This window comes from Varanus komodoensis, unplaced genomic scaffold, assembly GCF_004798865.1.
Source record: "Varanus komodoensis strain SLA01 unplaced genomic scaffold, ASM479886v1 scaffold29_1, whole genome shotgun sequence".
Taxonomy (NCBI): Eukaryota; Metazoa; Chordata; class Lepidosauria; order Squamata; family Varanidae; genus Varanus; species Varanus komodoensis.
In genome coordinates, this window is record NW_025335759.1 from 1,704,988 (window position 1) to 1,728,645 (window position 23,658).

The 23,658-nt window shown below is 38.7% G+C and overlaps 1 protein-coding gene across 5 annotated transcripts in view; it reads right to left on the reverse strand.

Annotated features, from left to right (window-relative positions):
- Positions 1–629: 629 nt before the first annotated feature.
- The window catches only part of HNRNPR (heterogeneous nuclear ribonucleoprotein R), a 24,862-nt gene continuing 1,833 nt past the window's right edge, over positions 630–23,658 (reverse strand). Inside the window, exons 1-11 of one of the 5 annotated variants that reach the window (XM_044434849.1) lie at positions 18,202–18,282; positions 17,445–17,610; positions 15,295–15,413; positions 14,768–14,875; positions 11,936–12,049; positions 7,667–7,843; positions 5,464–5,599; positions 4,264–4,469; positions 3,137–3,286; positions 2,069–2,190; positions 630–1,899 (exon numbers count right to left, since the gene is read on the reverse strand). In XM_044434849.1, coding sequence (XP_044290784.1) covers positions 1,290–1,899; positions 2,069–2,190; positions 3,137–3,286; positions 4,264–4,469; positions 5,464–5,599; positions 7,667–7,843; positions 11,936–12,049; positions 14,768–14,875; positions 15,295–15,413; positions 17,445–17,601 — 1,899 coding nt within the window. In that variant the 5' untranslated portion in view covers positions 17,602–17,610; positions 18,202–18,282 and the 3' untranslated portion in view covers positions 630–1,289. Of the gene's footprint in view, positions 1,900–2,068; positions 2,191–3,136; positions 3,287–4,263; positions 4,470–5,463; positions 5,600–7,666; positions 7,844–11,935; positions 12,050–14,767; positions 14,876–15,289; positions 15,414–17,444; positions 17,614–18,201; positions 18,283–23,658 lie in introns of those variants that run through there. The other 4 variants (XM_044434848.1, XM_044434846.1, XM_044434851.1 and 1 more) reach the window with 4 other exon arrangements.

The following is a 23,658-nucleotide window of genomic DNA, read 5'->3' on the forward strand; positions in this document are numbered from 1 at the left end:
ATACACCCTGAAGCAATATCCCAAATGTATGGAAATTTGCACTTTAAAACACTCATCAGCAAGTTCAAAATCAAATGTTTTAATCAATTAGTAATCCTGTTTGTTATCTGTAATATAAAGATTTATATTTTCACTATATTTTATTAAAAAAAACTATCACCCATCTCATCTATGTTCAAAGTACAGACTCTAAATATAGTTTTACATTAAAATTGAGCACATACTTGTATGTTCTTTTAGATTTGAGCAATCGAATTGTGCTGAAGTCAATAGATGTTATCGACATTAGTAACATAAAAACGGGTTAAATTTATGGACAGCCTTCCTACACAATACTTATCTCACATCTGACCAAAACGGGCTTGCACAAATGCTCAGATGTACTTGAAGCTGTTAAGAAAGCAACCAATTCCACGTTAAAGGCAACTAGATTAGAGTACCAATTAATAAATTTCATTTTTTCTATGATTAGACCTAGCTCTGACTCACATGCCACCAATGCCAGATGTTGGAAATTGCAAGAAATTTTGCATGAATTTGATCACTCACATAGGCAGTTTTTAAAAAATGCTTCTTGCAATAATGACCAATAAAATAATGTTTTAGGACACAATTGAATTTGAAATAGGTAATGTTTTGAATAGGTTTTTGAGTTTTATTGAAATCTTACATGAACAAGAAGAAATTGGAAATACAATCACATCAAGGAACAAATTGCCACGGATTTGACGTTTAGGCCAAACAAATTTTGTAGGGCAGATTTTCAAAAAGGTGTGAAGTTATAACAATTTAAAAACACAGTTAACCTACTTCTAGGAATGCAAAACATACAGTCATGTTATTTTCAATACAAGAAAACTTAATTTTGTTTTAATTTCTTAAAACTACGGAGACAAAGTACTAGCTTTACTTTATGTACAGCATATGCCTATGTAGTCTATCCCAAATCCAAAAAATGAAACTGTCCAAAAACAGAAGGTCTGCAAAATCATGATTTAACAGTGTTGCCCATCCTGCTGATAAACTGCTAAAATGAAGCCTAAAACGATAAAAAGCACTGTATCCCAAAACTATGTTTGGGAATTCTGCAAGCTCAGTAATGTCCAAGTGCATTTATGAGAAAAGGAAAAAAATAAAAGACTTGAGTATATACAAGAGTGATTCTTCAGCCCAATACAAATGGCAGCCAATCACTACTGAAGGATGAAACATTAAGCCAATTTTTGGAAGGATGTAGAGCTATAGCCAAATTCTATCTTGCCAATATTCCCACGCCCTCCTTATTTGTCTCATTTCCACTGTTGCCCATACGTATCCTGATAAAATTCCTGGTTGTCATTATTGTAACCATAGTTACCGGCATAGTCACCACCTTGCTGAAGCGGCTGCTGAGCGATTGGTTGGGAGCCCCAGTTCTGCTGGTTGTTGGTCTGGCGGCGTTTGGAATCCGGTTGGTTGTACCCATCGGCTTTTCTCTTGCCTCCCACGTTGCCCCCACGGTTGCCCCGGGCTCCACGAGCACCACGTCCTCTCTGTTGCTGGGCAGGACCCCCTCTCCCACCCCTGGCTCCTCTTGGCGGTCCCATGGGTGCCCCCCTCTGGGAATAGCCAGCTCTACCTCTTGGTGGTGGTGCTCCCCGCCCCCTAGGTGGTGGAGGTGCGCCTCGCCCACCCCTTCCTCCTCCTCTTCCTCTTATAGCATAGCCATCATCATAGCCATAGTAAGGATCTTCATAGCCACCACGGTAGTCATGATAGTCATAGCCATAATAATCATCGTAATAATCTTCATAGCCATAGTAATCTGGGGGATAGCCATAGCCGCCTCTCCCTCCACGACCTCGGCCTCTAATAGGAGGTGGCATACGAGGTGGAGGATAGTAATAATAATCTTCATACCTAGTGAGGAGGAGGAAAAGAGCATTAGCATTTATCTTGTGTGTTTTCCTAAGTTAAAAACTCCAGTTCAGGTAGAGTTCAGCATGCCAGGTTTAAGTAGATTTCTATTATGCTGATGTCAGCACAAAGCACTGTGTGCTACATTACAATTAATAAAGTTTACACTCACGCAGTACTTCTCGAGGCTTGTCTGGCAGCCTGGCGTTCTTTCCTTTTCTTATCTGGAGGCTTGGCTAACACTATTTCAATTTCTTCCCCCTCTATCTCTTTTCCATTCATTTCATTCATGGCCTGTTTTGAAGGGGAAAAAAGACGTTTAAATTCTATTTAAACGATACGGTGCTCCTTTAGGATGCCCATCTTTCTACCCCTCATGTCAACATTTCTTAAAGCCACAGTGTTCTCACTTTTACATTGTGTATCCTTGCATTTTACATATTAAAGATGCAAGCCCATGCACTTTTAGAACTTTTCCCAATTTGTACAGGGCTGCGCCCTGAGAGTTCTAAGGAGTGGTTACTAAGTTTCTACAGATGCATTTGAATCTGACTTGCAGTCTGGCAATTATCAGGCCCCTTGCACAGTGCTGTCTTCATGCCAGCATGCACACTTTCCTCTGACCTTGAAGAGCTACCCAGCTGTTGTTTTCAAACCAGGCACTGATCTAGAGGTTGCATGGCCTCTCGGGGGGGCGGGGGGGGAGTCTCCCTTCTAGCTTTGTGCTACAGTCAATACAGCACTGACATCCTCGCTCTTGCTCAGGCTTCTGCGAGCATGTAGACAGGATAGGAGGAAAATCTTGAGGGTCCATACATACATGGAGCAAAGGGAGCATGCCCTCCCCCAAATCTTTTATTTACAAGGCTCCATATGTTCTCTCATATACACAATATGAATAATGTATTGACAAATGTGCACTCTGCATTGTGGCAAGGAACAGCAAGCAGTTTTAAATAGAAGCAACAACCTGGATGAGCTAATACTACTACCCGGCAGTTACAGATCATTTCTGCGTCTTCAAACTACTCCATGTGGGGTCTATCACATTTTGCATGGCGCCCATGGCCACCTGACTTTCTGTGTGTGAGAACTCAGGTGGCAGAGGCTGAGAGTCATACAACCCTCAAATAACCCATGGCTTAATTCCCAAACAACCTCAGCTGCCTATGTTTACACATCCTTGAGTGTTTTGGTCCAAATTCCCTAAGATCCAGGGGAAATACATTTTTTTACTTGCCTTAACTGCTGCCCCCCTATCTTCAAAATGAACAAAAGCATAGTCTTTTAATTTCTTCACTCTTTCCAGCTTTCCAAATTCTGAAAATGATTTCTCCAATATTTCTTCTGTTACTGTAGTGGCTAAATTTCTTACAAACAGAACCTTCACCTGTTGAGAAAATTGGAATTTTGAAATCAGCTTCAAAAAGGACCCATTCAGAAACATTTCTTACTTTGGCTGAACTCCACTTCAATAGTGCAACGTTAGAATGTTCAGGTAAGAGGACACTGAAGTACAGCTAAAGACAGCAAAATTACTTGCTACTACTATCACAATAGGCATTCCAGTTCTATTTTTAAAAATGCATCCAAAACTGAAACTAGCAATTAAAAGTATAGAGCACCTTCCCCAATTTGGTGCCCTCCAGTTCTTTTAGACTTTAGTTCCATCACCCTCAGCAAATCTGGCCAATGATCAGCAATATATATAGTTCAAAAGATCTAGAGGGCATCTGATAGGGGAAAGGCTGATACTGATCCTTAACTGAAAGTTTCAATATTGGCTTCTGCTGAACCATTAAGCAAGCTTTTCATCAACCCTGGCTCTCAAGATTCCAGTTTGGCAATATAGACATACTTCTTTTCTGCTAGATTTTTAAAGCAGATACCCACAGAATAGAAGGCATTGGCCAGCAGATACTATTCCTTGTACCACATAGGTAAGAAGCATGGAGCGCAGCCGGAGCAATGTACTTCAGCCAGCCTCACCTTGATGAAGCTTAGGAAAACAAGGCTGTCTTACTCTCCATGTAAGAGAAGATGGTATGCTAATTCTAATTACGATGTTTAGAAACATTCACAAACTACTCAACATATGGAATGTCCAGGAAAATCTTTGTATGCAATTCACAAGACAGAAAATGCATCTTATTTAGTTATGACAGTTCATTATAGTTTAAGACTACAGAACTACAGCAGTTTTGTTCAACTGTTATGCCCTTTGAGTATAAAAGCAGAGTTCTAATTCCCAAAGGGGAAGGTGCCACTTGTATTTCAGTGACAGCCAGAGGCAGTGGGGGAATCAAATCTGGTTCCAGAAAGGCAAACTGTAATGGAAAATTGCAAGTATAGCTTCTGCTTTGTTACCTTTGCCATGACCTCTGGATCTGGCTCCTCTACTGGGTCAGCCCACTCCACAGTAACAATATTTCCCCAAACTTTTACTTTCCCACTCATCAGCCGACGCCGGGCTTGAGCTGCTGATTTGTGGTCCTCATATTCCAGGAAGCAGAATCCCCGATTCTTTTTTTTGTCATCAGGTTGATGATACAAAATTACATCAACCAAACCCTCTGTAAGAATAAGAATTCATGCATCACATGTAAAGACTAAAATCTTTCTAGCTTGAAAAGCTAACACACACAAGAGGCTTCCAGACAAGAAGATCAAGTCCTTGACACACTCATTCAACTAATCATGGCATTCAACTAATCATGGCGCCCAATCTATGGAATGCGCTCCCCAGAGAGGTCCGCCTGGCGCCGTCGTAATTTGTTTTTCGGCACCAGGCGAAGACCTTTTTATTCAAACGTTATTTTAATTGTCAATATTATTTATTTTATTATTTGGGCAGGGTGACTTAATTTATATTGTTTTATAGGATTCTATTTATTTATGGTTGTGAGCCGCCCCAAGGCTTCAGCGAATGGGGCGGCATAGAAGTTCCCCTAATAATAATAATAATAATAATAATAATAATAAACATATTCCTGCTACACCCCAAAATGCTACCCAGCAAAAACAGCCAGTCTCAGGACAATGCCCAGTCTACTTTTGGCTGTATTACTCCCATTTCTAGCACAAAGGTGGTAAAATTGATGTTTCCTCATTCAGTACTTCAGTGAGAACCTGGATTGAAATGGGAGAATGGCTGATACGGCAAGCGCCATGCAAATGGCCTCCACCACCACCATGCCTATCTAAGGCTTTCTGAAGGGAAGGCCATTCTTCCAATAACTGGCAGGATTTCAAATACAGCTTATTCCTGCTGCCACTTTGAATTTAATTTTTATCTTAGACACCCTCAGCTTGCTATTCAGAAGAGCCACAGCTGGTTTCACTGTGCTGCTTGGTACTGAATCACACATCTCCTTGGTATGGAAAGTCTGGAAGTTTATCCACCTCATCAAAATCATTTCTAGGCCCCTGCATAAAGACAGATAAGGGGCTGCTGCTTCAGGTTTTAGTGCAGTATATACCACTGGTTGATATACACTGACTCCTATGTGTACAGCTTGTTACACTTAGCTACACACTCCCTTTCCCAATATGCCATCAACTCCTTACCTGTAACTTTACTGAACTCCTCTAAAATGTTTTCCTTGGTCTTGTTTTTTGGAATTGATCCAACAAACAGCCTATTGTTTGCCACAGAAATGCATACACCAAGGTGTTTACCGGGACGGATTTCATAGTTGTCACACTTAAAAAAATCAAAAATCAAAATTCAGCATACAGTTATAACGTAAAAAAATGTGGGCAATAAAAACTCTTAACAGCCTCTTTTGGAAAGCTCTATTAATACAATTCTATTTCATACAAAAATATGACTTTTAAATTCCATGCAAGGAAAACTCAAAGTTTCAAATACCATCTAGTCAGTGTGGTACAGCGGTTAAGAGTGTGGGACTTGAACTCAAGAGATTTGAGTTCTAGTCGCGACTGAGCCAGTGGGCGACTTTGGGCAAGTTAAAGACTCTCAGCTCAACCTACCTCACAATTTTTTTGTTGTGAGGATAAGATTGAGAGGAGGAAAATTATGGAAGTTGCCTTGAGTTCTTTGAAAGGAAAAAAGGCAGGCTATGAATAAATAAATAAATCTGTATTATTTCTCAATATCAGTCCCCAAATTCTTGGCAGCTTAGACACAGGCACTTTTATATACACTACCTATGAAAAAACTTCAGGTTAAAAATGGAAAATAAATATTACTTTGATGAAACAGAACAAAAAAATACTCTATCTTCAACCTCAGCATTCTCAAGCCAGAAGACTCTGGGAAACTCATAAATAGGTATGAAAAGGTATACCACCTCTTACATTCTTGGACATCATGGCCTGTGCTGTCTGGACAAGTGTCTATTTAAAAGCCATCTGAGTTAATAATACAATCCATTGCCAAGTAATTCTTAATGTTATCTTCAAGCTATCTCTATTCCTGAAAACATTTTACTGAACTTGCTATGTTTTTGCTATTGTTCCAACCACCTTTTGAGTGACCTGGGCCCCAAAGATTAGTTTTAAAACAGTGAACTCAGCAAAAAGGTTAAAATGAAACTATCACTGTTATTGCTAAGGAATGTCCAAGGCAGAAGGGAGACGAAATAAGAGATGGACTGACTCCATAAGGGAAACCACAGCCTTGAACTTAGAAGGCTAAGCAGAGATGTCATGGCTAGGATGTTTTGGATGCTTTTCATTAATAGGGGCATCCTATGCCAGAGAAAATTTAACAGCAACATTATCATTGTTCTAACTTTGTTTTTTGTCCAATCCTTTCCTAACTTTGAATTTGCTTTTATGAATATGTATTTTTCAGAATGTTACAATTTACACTCTATTAATGTATGTAACATCAAAATTACAATTCAACCTATTCAGTGCTTCTCTCAATGATGACTTTCAGAGTATTTGATTTTGTTTTTGTTGGTTGGTTGTTATTAAATTATGTTTGTAGATAGCTTTTTGTTTTCTAAAATTCCTCCTCTTTACCCAGATCAGAAACCGAGTGGATTGCCAAAGCAAGGATCCCTCTCCTCCACACCCAGCAGGCTGCCTGAAGCTGGATGGCACTCTGCCTATATGAGCAGCCAAATCCATGCAAAATTTCTTGTATTTCCAACACCTGGTATTGGTGGAACATAAATAAAAATTAGGTCTACCACACTCCCAGCAGGTCACTAAAATGTTTTCCAGGCTAGTAACTTTTGTGGGCTTATTTACCAGGGTGTCCACATTTATATGCTGCAAACAGCTCTAAAAGGTTAGTCAAGCATCACTTCTTTTGCAGATGCTCTGCTATTTTTTCCTGTACTTTATTATCATTTTCACTAAAATTTAGCTGGGAGAGAAGTTAGACTGATAGTGTATGGTCATCAAGAAGACCACAGTAAGAACTCTAGGGTTCAAAATCCTGAAAGATAACTCAGCCACATTCAATTTATATTCTTCCATATTAATACCTAGCACATAGCACGGTTAAACTGAGAAGCAGTTTAAGCAGCTGCAATGTAGACAAAAGAAGAGCACTTATTCATGCTGAATGACCTACAATGCTGTTGTAAGCCAATCTAAAAAGTAACAGAGACAATTAACATGCCTTACTTTGCATGTATGATAGCAGGCAAATGAAAGCAGAATGTACTTGGAGAGAGACAGAAATACTGGCCCTCATCCTCGCTCTAGTTCATCACATCTGGGGAGATACAAATTCTACCTGTATCTGAACAGCAGTAATCTCAACCAACAATTTATTTAGCAGAATACTCACCAATTTGACAGCTTCTTGTGCTGCATCTTTGCTACAGAAAGTGATAAAAGCGTAGCCTCTGTTCTGTCCAGAAAGCGGATCCATCATTAGCCTCAGGTCCCAAATTGGCCCTGCTTTTTCAAAAAGTGGTACCAATTCATCTTCATACAAGTCTCTAGGAATTTTGCCAACAAAAACCTGAAAGAGAAATAAGGCTTTCTTATGTGCTATATGTGCTATATTATTAGTATGCTATATTTAAGTCAGTTAATGTGCAAGAGATTTGGAAAGAATGTTATTTTAAAATCTGATCTTCCTTTTCAATCAAAAGGATGTATCTGAACTCAGAGGTATATAATTTACTTAAGTGATGGCTTAGAAAAAAGCCAGAATAGGAACCCACAATCTGATCCTGACATGTTCTCACTAACAAAGGTTTTCAACCTCCTACCTGTGGGGAACAGGGGTGATGGGGAAAGTAAGCATACAATAAGAGACTCAGTACAAATTATTCTTGTAGGGCTCAGGAACTTTTTCACAAAGAGCCATTCATCTGTGGGAAAGGTCCAGGTGGAGGGGGCTACAATCAGTGGTGAGCAGAGTCAGAGGCTGGCAAACTCTGCAACAGTCATGGCTCAGTCTCTGTGTGCCACCCCATCCCATTGCACGCACATGAAGAGGAAGAGAATGTAATGTTGGATTGTTCCCATGAAAGCCCATTCTGGGCTAGTGGGAGGAGACCTCTAAGGATTAAGTTAACTCTTTTCACTGCCCAGGAAGGCAGAGATCACATGCTTTGTGATCTTTGAACAAAGTCCTGGCCCTGCAGCTCCAGTTTTCAAACATGAACAACAATAACTGCACACAGCAGACCAGTCAGATAAGGAAAATTATGTCGGCCACATAACACATGGGTTTGAATGTCTCCATCCCGCTAACCTAGAATGGAATTCATGGCAAGTATCCAACATTCCATTCTCTGGGGTTGATAGGAATCAAAGAACTGGGATCACCCTCCTCCTTAAGGGCACAGTAGTATCTATCTGCTTGGGAAAAACCACACTCTGCAGAGCTCATTTCCCTCCTAAGCCTACCCAGCAGTGATGGGTAGGGCAGCCCATACTAGTATCTGGGGAAACCTAAAACTTTCTGATTGGTGGAAAATGCTACCAAAACTGTTGCAGCTCGCATGCAGTGATTGGCCATGGCAGCTACCATGAGTCAAGCCTTAAACTGCCAAACACTAGAGATCGTAATTCCTTCCAGAATGAAGAAATGGGGTGGAAAGATAGTGAGTGGCTGCATCTGAATGATTTGATTCTACACATATAGACTGAATGCCCTGCACACATTCATCTTGCACCACTTCCATTCAGAAGGGTGAGAGGACTTAAGGCAGAAGGAAAGAAGCATGAGCTGCTGACAGAGATAAAACAAGAAGTGTCAGAGTCCTTGGTGAAAGAACCAGGTATGTCTAATCACATCTGAGACCCTTTCTGCTAATACAGTGATGATCAGGATTGTGACCTTAACCAACAGAAGCCAGAACATATTCAAGAAGTCCATGGTGGCTCAAGGAGTCTGTGTCAATATCTTAAAGATGCCATGTGAAGTCCAAGAGGGAAATCTGTGCACCCCTGGTGGGGCCAGAAGTACTGCATCTTGAAGAAAACACCTTAGGATGGGGTTAGGCCCCAAAGAATGGCCTATCTAACCTCCTTTTTTGCCCTGGACTGAAGTGACCATGGGTGGATGGTGTTAAGGATTGTTGGATTTTAATGCTGAGTGCAAGCCAAGAGAAACTATAACCTTGTAAGTTTATGAGGAAAAGGTCCTCTGTATTAAACAAACAGTTTTTCAATGGGGCAGAATCCGCTAATTCTCCTTATCAGAAGCATAACACAGCAATGAATGCTTATGACTTAACTGGCTCTACCATCCTGAAGAGTCCCTTTGGGTAACAAGGCAGAGGCCTAGAAGAAATTAGGCTAGAGTCCTCTGAAGAATGTAAAGGGGGTAAGGATTTAGAGGTTGAGACTTTGAGCTTAGATGTGTCTTTGTTGGCTTTGCTCTTAATCATCCCAGCATTCCCTTGACTACTTCCTTTAGCTCTCAAGAAAACAAGATGATGAAGCAAGAGAAACAGAAGAATGAGGCCTGAGCTCTAGCTCCCCCTCTGGGAAGCACAAAGGTGCTTTTGTTGCACACACTGAGTTTCACCCACCATCATTGTTTTGATTGCCTAAGTTTAAAACAATCCTTTTAAAAAGATAGAGAAGTTAAGTTGTACTATGGCTAAAATGAGTGGGGAGTGAATGAACAAAGCAAGACTGTTATTTCTAATTCGAAGCCCAGGCTGACTGGCTGATGAGGAATAAGAGGCAAGGGGTGTAGAGGCAAGGCTGCTGGAATTGTGGTGAGAATCATTTTCTTTGGCACTCATACTGTCTGTATAAATGTTAAGATTCTCTTCTCAGCCTTGGAATCCAAAGTATACTTCTCTCAGAATGTTAATTCCAAGACGAAGGTCTCAATGGTCTGCTCCCAATGCAGATTCCAAACTTTCTACTCAGATGCAGAGCAGCATAAACATCTGCAAGATCCAAGGAGCTGCCTTGATGGTCATGCTCTTGGTCTGCCAAGGAGCTGCCACTGTGGTATGATTCCTTCTACAGGAATCATTCTGGATTCATGATCAGTACGGAAGTCAGGCCAGGTAGTAAAAGTACAACATGCTGCAAACAAGCTCTGAGCAAATGTGGGCAGTACAGGTCAATGCAGGCAATCCCTGGGTTATGAATGTGTTCTGTCCCTGAGAAAATGGAGATTTGTGTTTAAGTCAAATTTGTATGTATAGTTGGCCATCCACATTCATGGGAGGTGAGGGGTGCAAGAGCCCCATGAAAGCGGAAAAAACATACCCAAATTAATCAGTCCCTCCTCTGTTCATAATGCTTGAAGAACAAGCCTATTGTCTTTCAGTTACTGTTATTTTGCTTTATTTCTATTTTAATTTATTTGACAATTTAAATAACCTTTTCCCTACTAAAATAATTGCCTTTCAAAAACTTAGTCATTCTTTAACAAACATACATTGGTCAAATGTCAAACAGAGTTCCTACAAAAGAGAATGGCAGATCAGCAAACAGATAAACAAATATCTGGGCAGTGGTGCCCAGACTATGGAATGTGCTCCCCAGAGGTCCACCTGGCGCCAACGTTATACTCCTTCTGGCACCAGGTAAAGACCTTTTTATTTAACCATCATTTTAACAATTAAGGGTTTTAGACATTTTAAGATTTTTTTGTTTTCTTTTTGTTTTTAAGTCGCACTTCCTATTTTATGTTTCCTTTCTTATTTTTTAGTTTATAATTTTCAATTTTAGAAATTTTAATAAGTGTGGTTTTATTAATGTATTTTTGGAATTTTAGACTGCAAGCTGTCCTGAGCACTTGTGTGGAAGGATGGGTTACAAATGCTTGTAATAAATATCATTTAAGCTCCCAAGAACAAAATTCCAGACAGTGTTAAACAGTGGCAAAGATTAAAAGAAAAAGCAAGAGGAAATCAACTGCTACAAATTTAGTAAAAACATATCCAAGTTAGTCACAACTCTAGAATAGGAGGAAGAAAAAATATTTGGACAAAACATAAAGAAACAATGTTCACTGTATTGAACTATGTCCTTCAAAACTGTTAGTTACGTGTGTTTGCAGAGATAGCAATCCAACAAAACTGTAATGAAGGGCTCAGTGTCCCAAATGTGAACTGCATTAGATGTCAACAAATCAACAAACAACTTACTACTGAAGAGTGCTTGTTTTAAGAACATTGAAAGTTGCAGTCAAAAAGAAAGGTGTTTAGAATTGTATATTCCACCCATAAAAGTATCCTTTTAGTAAGTACTATTTTGTCCTTAGTGAAGGCATCGATGATAAAAACTTGGTTAAACAATCCATCACTTTAAAAAAATTATTAGATTTATATCTCACTTATTTCTTACAACAAACTGAAAGCAGCTTAAATCATTCTCCCCCTCCTGCTCTCAATCTTATCCTCACAACAACTCTGTGAAATAAGTTGGACCAAAAGTCTGTGACTGACTCAAAGGCACCCAGTTGGCTCCATGGTCAAGCAGGGACTAGAACCAAGATCACCTGAGTCCCAGATCCACACTCATATTCATAAGTAAGCTACCATTGCTATAGCTTATCAACATTTTAGCATACACAAGTTTAGCGTAATCTTACATAATAGCATACTGATGCACATAAACTGCACATACACACCTCTGTGCCAATTCCAGGCTGGGAACCCGAGTAGACAGTATCTGGAGGAGGGCCGCCATACTTTCGCTGCCCTGTGGTCACATCCAACGTGTAACTAGTTCTCTCTAGCAAAGCCTAAAAGTTAAGGGGAGAAATGTAAAGTGGGAAATTTCATAATGTGAGTGGCACTTAGCAACCCACCAGCTGCATTTGTACATCCCCATAAACTAGAATTCTGTTTTGCTGATCGTGTTCGCACAACTTGGCAATCCAGCATGGGTAACTTAGCCATTTCATCTGAACCTAAACTGCTTTGTACAGGGTGGTTTATTTTATGACAACAAGGTACTTGGAACCAGGGCAGCTTTTAGCATTTTCTGAACCCAAGAGACTAATCTCAGTGTGGGTGTAGGAAGTGGCAAGCGAGCCTCTCAGCAAGAGAGCATGGGGAAACTTGCTGTTCTTGGAAATTCTGCCCATGCTGCTGCCAGTGACAGCTGCTCCACTGATGCCCAAGGGGTACTTCAGAGTCACTGGCTGGTTACACTTAAAGAAACAAAAATGGGCAGCAGAAATGCACATGACTGAGAGCATTCTTTTTATGAAGCTATCTGTCAAATATGAGCATCTGAGCATCTTTCAGGCCTGGAACTATAAGTGTGTTCATATCCCTGCCCCAAAGACTGCTCCAATTTGCCAGAAAGCTATTTTTTAAAAAAAGGCCCATTCTGTTAGCAACTGTCAAAAGTTAGTATTTGTGAAAAGGGGATGGGACGAAGATATCCTCTGTCAGGAATATCTAGAGGTTCAGAGAAACATGGAAAAGGTGGAGGTACTATCAGGGCAATACTGAAAAACTAGAGGATCACAGCTAAGGGCAAGATACGCTCGCCAATCCCTTTCAGGAAAAAATCCCTTTGCTGCTTTGCTTTTCAACTGACAGCTCACCAATCAACAGCATACAAGTATGCATAAAATGCTCTACATGCAACTTCACTTAGTTAATGTCCATGGATGAAACCCACTGCACTGTGGCAGCAGGCATTTACCAGGGCATATACCAGACAAGATTCCACATTCTGGGCAGCCATAAGGGTGCAACTGCGAAAGACCAAAACAGTGTGTTTGTTTGTTTAAAACATTTGTATGCTGCCCAATTGTGCCATAGCTCCTCTAAAATTTAAAAATTAAAATCACAATTGTACACATTTCTGCTGTCCATTTTTTAAGCTTAATGAGCCAATGACAACTGCTCCTGGGAGTGGGTAGAACAGTTGTCATCAACAGTGGTATGTGACTTTGGAAAAACAAAACACATACAGCAAACAAAAATGGGAGCATGATCAGAGCATGGACAAGACAGGACAGGTTCAGCTGCACAGAACTGTTGTACAGCAGCTGGAAGACCAGGGGATGAAGGACAGGGAAAACAACCCATGATAAGCCCAATTGCCTGGTGCACAAAATTGTTCATTGTGAACAAGCTAGCATTCTGATGAATGCTGCTTAATACCTTGTATTTGGCTCCTCTCACAAGCAGATAAAATGAAATGCAAACTTTTCATCATGGCATGCAGACTAAAACCTGGCTTGTGCCTTCCCATACAAGCCCAAGTAATAAGCCAAGAACACACTGTGGCTTGAAACTTTGACTTACCCAAGAATTGATATCATAACAAACCACAGACAGCTACTTGTGCTTACAGGAGAAGCCATGCAAGAGCTAATAAGCAGCATGGTCCAGCACACTAGTCTATTAAGAATAATACACAATTCTTCTAGAATTTTGGTTTATTAAGATGATGTGCACAGATGGACATTAATTAGCAAGAGTGGAAAACAAACTAGATAGTCCTAACCAAGAGAAATTCTGGAATATTTAGATGTATACCACTCTTTCATACTGTAGAATAAATCCACAAAACCCAGTGACCTAGCAAAAGAAATACAGTGCAATGACCATATTTTATAAAGATCCTCCTTTCTGGTACCTAGTAGGAATGCAAAGACAAGTTTCAAGGGCTGGTCAGATCACAATGTATGGCCAATAGGCTTGGCAGGCCACAGGTTATTCCTATCTATTCTAAAAAAAAACAATACAGCTGCATATCACATCTGCAATAATACTGACCATAAACATAATGAAACACTCTCCATGAACCAATCAGAAAGAATTATGCTTAAGTTATATATGCCAAAGGATGGACTATGTACAAGGAGTAGAGGATCTCTGATAGTACAGCAATTGTTGCAATAGCTGCTGGTTCTAAGTGGTCTGCATTTGCCTCTTTTCCACTGATCCCCCTTCTACTGTTATTAAAGCAGATACAGGATCACTGGGTGCAGCCCGTATTGGTTTATTAGGGTGACTGCTGTATTAATTACCTGCAAGGAGCAAGAATGCAATGTGGCACTTGGCCATGCTCTAGAATATGAAAATGGCAGCACTACTCCTTTGCAGAAAGGGCTGCTGGAAATGTCCAGCGACAGCAGTACCAGGCAGCTACTCTAACTGCATTACACAACAGCTACATATGAAGCAGCATGTAGTGAATACAATTTTCAGACCATATATTAGAAGCATGGTTCCCTCCAATATATGAATCAATTATGGCTCTTTAGTCAATATGTATTTGTAATGTTAACTATTTAACTTTATATACATTTTATAGAGAAAAGGCAGAGAGGTTTTTTTTCCCTGGGGTAGGGAAATATTATTCTTTGCTCCCAGTACAAATCCTTAGAGTAACATCTGAACAATGCAATGAGCTTTCTATATAAAATACTACCGACACAGAAGTTAGGTATTATTTTCATCTGTTCCCTGGTTAAGTCAGCGTATGCATACATTACCTTAATTTTCGCTTCATCTGGCCCCTTTGTTGATTCTTGTACTTTGCTCCCTTGTTTCTCTCTCTGTCTGTAAGTCTTCATAACTCCACATAAAAATGCACTTTTGTTCTGCAGATACAATTTATGAAATAATTCAACTGGAAAGTAGGAAAATCAACCTGAAATTATTGAACCTTGTACAATACCCAGCTACCAGTTGGTCAAAACTAACTAGTGTCCTTACAGACATAATCTGATATAATTTCATGGAAAGAAACCAGCACACCACTAACCAACACGTCAGGTAAACTTAAGACACTAATGTGCAGGTCTTACAACCTGCATGCAATTCTAGACTTTAAATTTCAAGTTTTAAGAGACAAAATCTTAACACAGTTATCAAAAACAGACAATCTGCAAAAGAATTCTCATCTGAATTCAAAACAATGATTTCCACCTCAGTTTTGTTGGTGCTTGCTATATTCAAGTTAGAAACAATACTACATTTGCAAACCTATTTGTTCACACCACAGGAGCTCTTACCTTACCTGTACATGCGACAGGTCACTTTCCTTAAACTGCTGTAATACAGAGAGGGCTCCTTCTTCGTTAAATTCTCTAAGAGCATCTATTGCTCTTTCATCAAGATCAACATAAGCTACCAATCCTAAAAAATTAAAAATAAAGAATAGTTACAGGTACCTATTTAATTATGATACAATGTGCTCTTTTAAAGTTATCAAACTTTACTAAAATTGAAATAATCTGAGCTAATTCAGTCACACTAACTACTATAAACTAAAATGATATCCAGAAACAATAGTTTCACAAAGTTTGGGAATATTTTGTTGAACAAAGCAATGCTACATATCAGGGTCTGAAATAATGAGCTCTGGCTCACATTCCCAAAAGATCTCCTTTCAGAGCTTTATGATTTTTATTTTGGAATGGAGCCATTTACAAACTATGTATAAGGAGGAGCTCTAAGTCACTGAACCACGATGTGCTAAAGTACTTACTGCAGTAACTTACAAAGTCAGCTTCCCCTCACCCACTAAAAAAAACAACAGCCAGCAAGTGACAAGCTATTCCCATGTCTATATAAAATAAATAGTACAGTGGATGTTTTTGCCTATAAGCTAAATACTATTTTGCCACAACTTTTCATCCAGTGACATTATTTCGAGCCCTGTTATGTACTTCAAGTACTCCAAGATTACACTCATAACTACAGACCCACTTAGTAGGACAAGTTCTGAAGCATAAACATTTAAGAATTTGCATGTACTTCCTTTTCCATGATCTAAAGTTAGTAGTAGGTATATGCAAAGTAGCTATAGCTAGTTCCCATCAATATTAACTGTCAACATGCCAAGATTTTTTCTTTGACTTCCATTAAATATCCAGAGTGTTTGGAGCATTTCAGGATTTAAAACACCGAAGAAGTCCTCATTCACAAACACACTGGATAGAGCTGCTCCAAGGCTGTATTTCAGAATTGATCCTGCATATTGGAAGACACCTGCATCATTTGTACAGGGGCAAAACTCAGCAAATTAAGAGTCATGAAGTTCAGCCTTAAGGTTAGCTATGAACTGAGAAGTAGCCAACAGCACTAGACCCCAGTTGGGCCACGTTTTACACATGAAGGTATTTCTACAGATATTTTTGAATAAATTTTAGCATTATTGTGCTTTAACATTCAGATAAATATCAGACTCCCTATGACACAAACTAAGTGCAACACATTCTAAACTCCTGTACATTCCTTTCTCAGACGCCTACACTCAAGCCACTAAGTGCACATCATCATAGCACAACCTTAGACAAGTGCCTAAGGGAATGAAAGCTACCTGGGAGGTGCTCATTGGGACTGTCATTCAAGACAGATCAGCCACATGAGCCAAAATAACAACATAGTGAAGACAGATATGATACTCTTTTGAATTGCCTTGAACTTGCAGAACATTTGGAATATTTTAGGGAAAAAAAAGATAAACTAATTCTTGCCAGTTAAAGTATTTAAAGTAAGGGCATGAAGCATTTCCATTTACATATCTAAATATGTTCACAACACGCATGCTAAAGAGGAAGAGGAAGTTTCTATTCCACACTAAAAAAAGTATGTGTTTCCTAAAGTAGAGCATGTGTTCTCTCTCTCTCTTTAGAATACACAAGAAGCCACTTGCTCCAAGCAAGATAGACGTAATTCAAGCATTTATTTAAAACTAAATACATCCGTATAATGTATAATGAAATGAATTGACCTATCCCTTAGGAGTTAGACAAACATGGAATTCACATACAAACTGGAATTCAAACCTACCCCCAAGTAAGCCAAGCAACCTATTTCCTTCAATAAGCCACCTATTGAAATATTAAGTGTTTAATGTAGTCACTGTAAATTGGTTTATGGTAGAAAAGTAGAAGCATATGATTTTACAGAGAAAAATTACAATTCAGTAGGCTGGAATCCACTTTAATTTGTGCAAATCTATGAACAGTTAGTGTCCTGATGTCCTGGGATACTATCAGCATATGTGAAACCCAATTTGTCCTCAAATAAGTGAAAGCAGCAGTACATTCAGAGCCACACAGTGCAAAATACAGCAAAATTTTCAACTTTAAAACCTAAAAATTTGAAAATGGTTTGCCTTCACTTTCATAACCAATCAGAAACAAGAAATGCATATTATACCTGTCTGAAATATTTCATCAAGTCTCTCTGCCACCTTCTGTGGGAGGCCTGCCTCTATCAGTGTCTTGTAGTGTTCTGTGTGAGTTACACTGGAAGTATCCATTGGTTCTTCCTCTTCTTTTAACTGTACCGCATTACCATTCACCTGATTAGCCATTTTATTATGCTGCTGGAAAAAATTCAGGAGCTATATTACATAAAGCCAGAAATAACTAATTTGTAGGACAATGCATTTATCTAAACTAATCTGTAAACATGCTGCAAGTGACTTGCATTAAACCTATATTTAAAGCTTTTATAATGCAGCTCACCTAAATTAAAGAAAAGTACAGTCCTGAAATACTGTAGAATATGTACATGGAAAGATGCATAATTTTAAGCACTTCATGTACATAGAACCTAATTTTTACTTTTGCGTGCTTAATTTTTATGATGATCATAGTGGTGAAGGGAATATATTGGACTGCACAAACATCTGTCATTATTCCCCTGGTCTCAAAAGAGATTTTAGATCAATGTATTCAATACAAAAGCCTGCAGGGCAGCTAAATATACAAATGTCAATACTTGCTTCCCATCTTTCCCATAATTTTCTGGATTACTTCCATGTCTTCCTTCAAACCCAACATTTCATTACATAAGAGAAGCCATGCTGCTTTAACACACACTGGTTGCCAGAACACTTTTTTTAAAGGAACATGCTACATTAGGTTTTGCACAAGTGGAACAGTCAATAAATGAATTGCATGTCACATACCAGCAAGATGAACTTGTATTAAACGCTGCACGTTATTCCAGATATTAGAGTTTAAATGAAATGGCAGCATCTTCAACTTTCCACATCAGTAAGAAAGACTTGATGCAAGAGACAGTAAAGTGATTGCAAAGATATGAACAAAAAAGTACTACTATCTTCTCAAACAATTCCTGTAGGGTTTTGCTAACTTGTTATAAAACTTATTCTACTGGGCTGGGTACCAACCGGTATTCAGTATTCAGCCATGGAAGAACAGTCAATAGAAATCATGATTTAAGGGAAAGAGTTGGTTGAAAGTGTGAGATTAGCAGAGCAGCAAAGCAGTCCTTGCCTTCACCGAAACATTATTAAGTTTAAGATATACAAAATGAAGATTTTAAAGACTTTAAATGGTGAACACTAAAACTAGCCTTTCCAATACTAGTTTGAAGATAACCAACCAAAAAGAAGCATTTCACATAATTAATGCATCAAAAGCAAGGCAAAATGTTACATTTCCCACTCCAGAAACTAGCTTAATTTGCTAGCTTGAAACAACCATTTTATTTCAGTGTCAACAAATTGATGGGCTGCAGCTAGTGTAGCTTATGCAGAATACATGCAGTGCACTATTCTTTTTTTGTAGCCGATACCAGTGCTACCACACATTGTGCCTGCAGACAGTACGACAAATGTGAAATTCTTGCTACTGCTACAAAGTTTAATTCAATCTGAAAGCAATCTCAAATTACTTTTAAACCAAATTAATTTTTAATGATGATACACAAACTTGAGGCTCTCTAATGAGCATACTGCTTATTACTTCAGAGAGTAATACTGAACTATGAACAGTGACAAACATAAAATGCCTCACAAAGAATTAAGATCTACCTTTTGTATATTATTTAATGGCACAGCAAGTACTGCTCACTCTTGAGGCATTGTTCCTTAAACACCAAATTAAGATTTAAAAATTTTCCTCAAAGGATTTCTGTATGATTAGTCTGGCTATATTGTCTTGATTCTATTTTAAATAAAAACATCTCTGGAGTACCATGGATTCCATTTCTGCTCCTCTACATGCATGGAGACCCTAACACTGAAAAAATGCACAAACCCATTTTTCCACTTAAAAACTCCACATTGTTTTCAAAGGAAGAGCTTGAGATTACTATTCAAACAAAGCTGGATGAGTTTGAGAGATACACATTTATTTAGCTTTCATTTATCTTGTGCCAGTCCCAAGGCTTGGTTATCACTAACAACAAAGTGCGAGTGCTATCTAAGCAAAGCAAGTTTAAAAAGTTGGGGTACAACGTCACAGAAATAAGACTACAAAATATCCTTACTCTAAATATCCTTACTCTAAAAAGTCAAATCTTTTTCCTCTCACAGGGGATGTTCATACATCCACATTTAAAAGGTTCTCAATGTTCTTTAATTCACACAACTATTCCCTGAAGGTGAACAAAAATGGAAGAACTTTATGCCTATCAAGTATTTTACTGATAAATAATATGGCTGATTAATGTGATATTCTTATAGACAAGAGTAGCCATGCTATGAACATAGGATCACTGCAAGTAATTCAAGATGCTGCTCATTTCTTTATAGATAAGACCTCCTGGGCAGACTTTTGCTTTCCTTCAAACAGATGTTGTTTCTATAGGGAAGACTGTCCAAGGCATTCCCAGAACACAGTCTCTCCCATCACTCACACTGGAACTTTATAAAACCTAGTTAGGTGTTTTTTTAAAAAAGGAAATATGCTAATACTGCTTAATTCCTTTTCTTTGCCTATCAGAATCAACACTTACTGCTAATAAATTAATTAAATATTTTAGATTTATATCTGCTTTTTTCTTTTTAAAAAACTCAAGGTGGCTTCTGCTCTCAATCTTGTCTTCACAACAACAACCCTGTCAGCTAGGCTGGCCTGAGTGTCTATGACTGGCCCAAAGTTTCCCAGTTGGCTGCATGGCTGAGCAAGAACTAGAACCCAGATTGCGTGAGTCCAAGACTCACACTCTTACCCCTACACCACACTGGCCCTCAATTTGTGTATCAACTATTTATCTCATAGTCTAGCCCAAAACATTCTCATGGACCTCAAAGCATGTGAAGGGGGAATGGGAAATTTATGACACAGTCCTACTCAGTGCATTCTCATTGCTCAGAAGCCTCCAAACTCAAGAGGTTTGCAAGATTCCTATGCCCTGCTGGGCTGAAGCTGGCAGGACAGAAGGAATGGTAGAGGCAAGCTTTTCCTTTACAGGTTCTGTATGAAGGTACTTTGCAGTGGAACTGAAAGCTCAGTATAAATTTATTTAATTTATAAACCACACCCAAGAGTCCTCCCTGTTCGCCTCCCTTTCACTGGAATATCCCATTACCTTCTCTTCCAAGATCACTTCTCTCATCTTGGAGACAGCTAGCACAGTTCTTTCTGAAAAATGTGAGGGGGCAAAGTCTGGGTTTAGATCTCCAACAACCCCTTCTGAGGTCAGTTCACTGTCTCTTGACCTCAGAGAGGTTTGCCAAGCAAACCTATGGTACCTGGGAGAACTCTTCTGAAGACTAGCTTTCTCTTTTGAAATTCTACAAACTTGGGTTTTCAATATACAGCTTATCTCCCTATAATGCCAGGCTCTTAAAACATTCACCCTGTACAAGCCTATTTCCTCACCACTGGACTGAACCTGCAAACCAAATCATGTTAAATATCCTTCCAATATGCCACTGGTAGGCAAGCTGGTACCCAACAACTCCTACAATTCCTCTGCTATTGGCCAGGTTGGATAGAACTTAAAAGAGGCTGTAGTCTGATGGAGCTCCCCTGGCTGACTACTATGGCAATATGTTTTCAGATCAAAGTGACCAGAGCTAGTCTTATACAATGTATTTCTGTATAATTATATGTAAATGTAGATAAATTTACCTCATGTCAGAACAAGGTCTGAGGTTACAGGAAGCACACAACCTATTAAAGCTAAGCACACATCTGGATCTGATCAGTTATCTATACAGGGATACCTTCTGAAACACTATATATACTGACAAGTTCCAAAAGGGGGAAAAAGGTGAAACATAAATGTGAATACATAGTAAAATGCGAAAATCCTTGGAAAAACGATAGAGACCTCATGGTTTAAACATCGATTGGCATTAATTAACAAACAGTCACACATCAGAAATGCATCTATACAAAACAATGTAAAAAATAGACAAAACTTGGGAACTAACTTAATAAACATGGCCTTATGGAACAACACTAGTCTGAGTGCATCTGTGAAATGTGTGTAAAATTTACAATGAGGGAAGCATCGGTGCCAGGGATCTTACTGTTACTGTGCAATTGGAAACAGTCAAAAAGTTTCAAAGGATCCAAGACTACTATACTTGAGTTTCTGCGCCCATTTCTACACTGGGACCACTCCTCACCAAGATCTAGAGTTCTGATCATATCCAAAAATACAGTTTATATTCAGATACAGTAGGCTAGCAAAATTTTTCTTCAAACATTTATATTTCTATATTGTCTTTCTATAAAAATGGTCAAGATGGCTTCTTTTCTTCTGAATATATCTACTATGGCAAGCTTCAAACCATTCCATTAAAATTATAGAAAATAGAAATACATATAAACTTCTCAACCTTCTGCTCTGACACTGCCACCATAGAGCAAGGCAAGCTCCAATTATAGCATTGCATATAGATAACAGCCTGATGTTAAGTTCACAGGTCCACAAATTCACTCAGTTACCATGGCAACTATCCATTCTTCCTAAACTCTGGCTTTGGGTTGCACTAAGGAGATACTCAGAACATTAAAAGCAAGACCCTGACTCAGACACTAATCCTGCCTCTCCCCTAAAGTCTGGAGTTCCAGCAAGAGTTCAAGCAAGAAGAAACATTACGTCTCTGACTTTTCACTTCACTTTGGAAATACTCAGAATGTCTCCAAAATACACTGCAAAGTCAGGGATTAGCTCTCACATTCTCACCCAAATTTCAAGTTCAATTTCTTGACTCTATGACATGTTTTACAACTTCTAAGTGCTTGCAAAGCACAATTCCATTTCAGAAATAATACACACAACCAGTCCGTGCACAGAAATGAATGGCATAGGGTTGCTAGCAATTATGAATAACAGATAGCTACTAAGTTCTACCAAAATGTGGGAATTCCTTCCATTCTCCACTTAAAAAGGCAAATACTGCATTTCTGTTTTCACTTATGCAAATTAATCTGCATCTTATTCTCAAGAATGACAAATTCCCATACTAGACATCACTTTTAGCAAAAGTACTAGGCTAAAGTTTTTTTTTATCTTTGCCCTTTGCAATCCTCCAGTGAAATGCATTTGCTGCACTATCTCATGTCAAAGTAACCTGCTTCAAGATCTTAGCCCAGAGTTTGTGAAGCAGAGACTAGAGGAGGGATATTGTGAAGAAAGTTCTGCTTTCAAATATTATCTATTGGGAACATTATGGAAAGATTACTTGTACATACAACCTATAAATTCTGGCCACTTGTTATCTGCAGAGGGGCATAGGGTTGCTTGGGTTGGGTTGTCTGTCCTATTGAATCCTGACCTAGTTTTATACATTACTTCATATTTCTAACCTGTGGCCTTACACTAGTGCCAGCTAGGGTCCCAATCCCATCATGGACAAAACGCAAACTATCATTACCCATGGGACTACGAAAGAATTTTACATGCTTCAGCCACATCCTTAACTATATCAGTGTTGCTGGATGTCCAAGTTTCTTTCAACTGGTATAGGTGTAAAAGAACTTATGACTGAAATACTTGTACAGTCACACAATGTACAAGTTGCATAAGCAAGTTTACTTAAATGTCCCAGGGTGTTCAATAAGATTTATTTTCATATATGTTTATCAAGGATTGCATTCTGAATTATTACCTTAACCAGCTCAGTGGCTTCTTGACTGGATCCTGGCTAAAGAAATGAGATTCTGTCCCAAGGCCACTAAAAACAACATGAAGTTTATTCTATTTTAGGTGGGGGGTTTTTCCATTTTAAGCCAGCAAAACCCCTGCTACAATAAATTATCCTGAAATTCAATCAATAACACTAAAATCAATAAAGATGCAAGGACACCAAAAACTCTTTTGTTCTAATACTGAAATAATATATCCACTTGCAGTAAAGTCCGCAATAAAGTACATTCTTCCCTAATTAACCTACTGCATTCAAAAGCTAAAGAAATTTAAGAATGTTAAAGATATAACTTTTTATAAGGGAAGCTACATTACTGCTAGAACTACTGTAGCTCCATCAATATGAAAACAGCAAAAGACTGTAGCTCCATCAACATGAAAATGCCAAAAGAGAAAGTATGTATGATACAATGCTAGTATCTACAGTTTAGCAGATTGTATTGCAAAAATATGCAGATATTTTAACTGAAAAAGTTATTCAGAATAAGTTTATTGTTTTAAATCAAGTGAA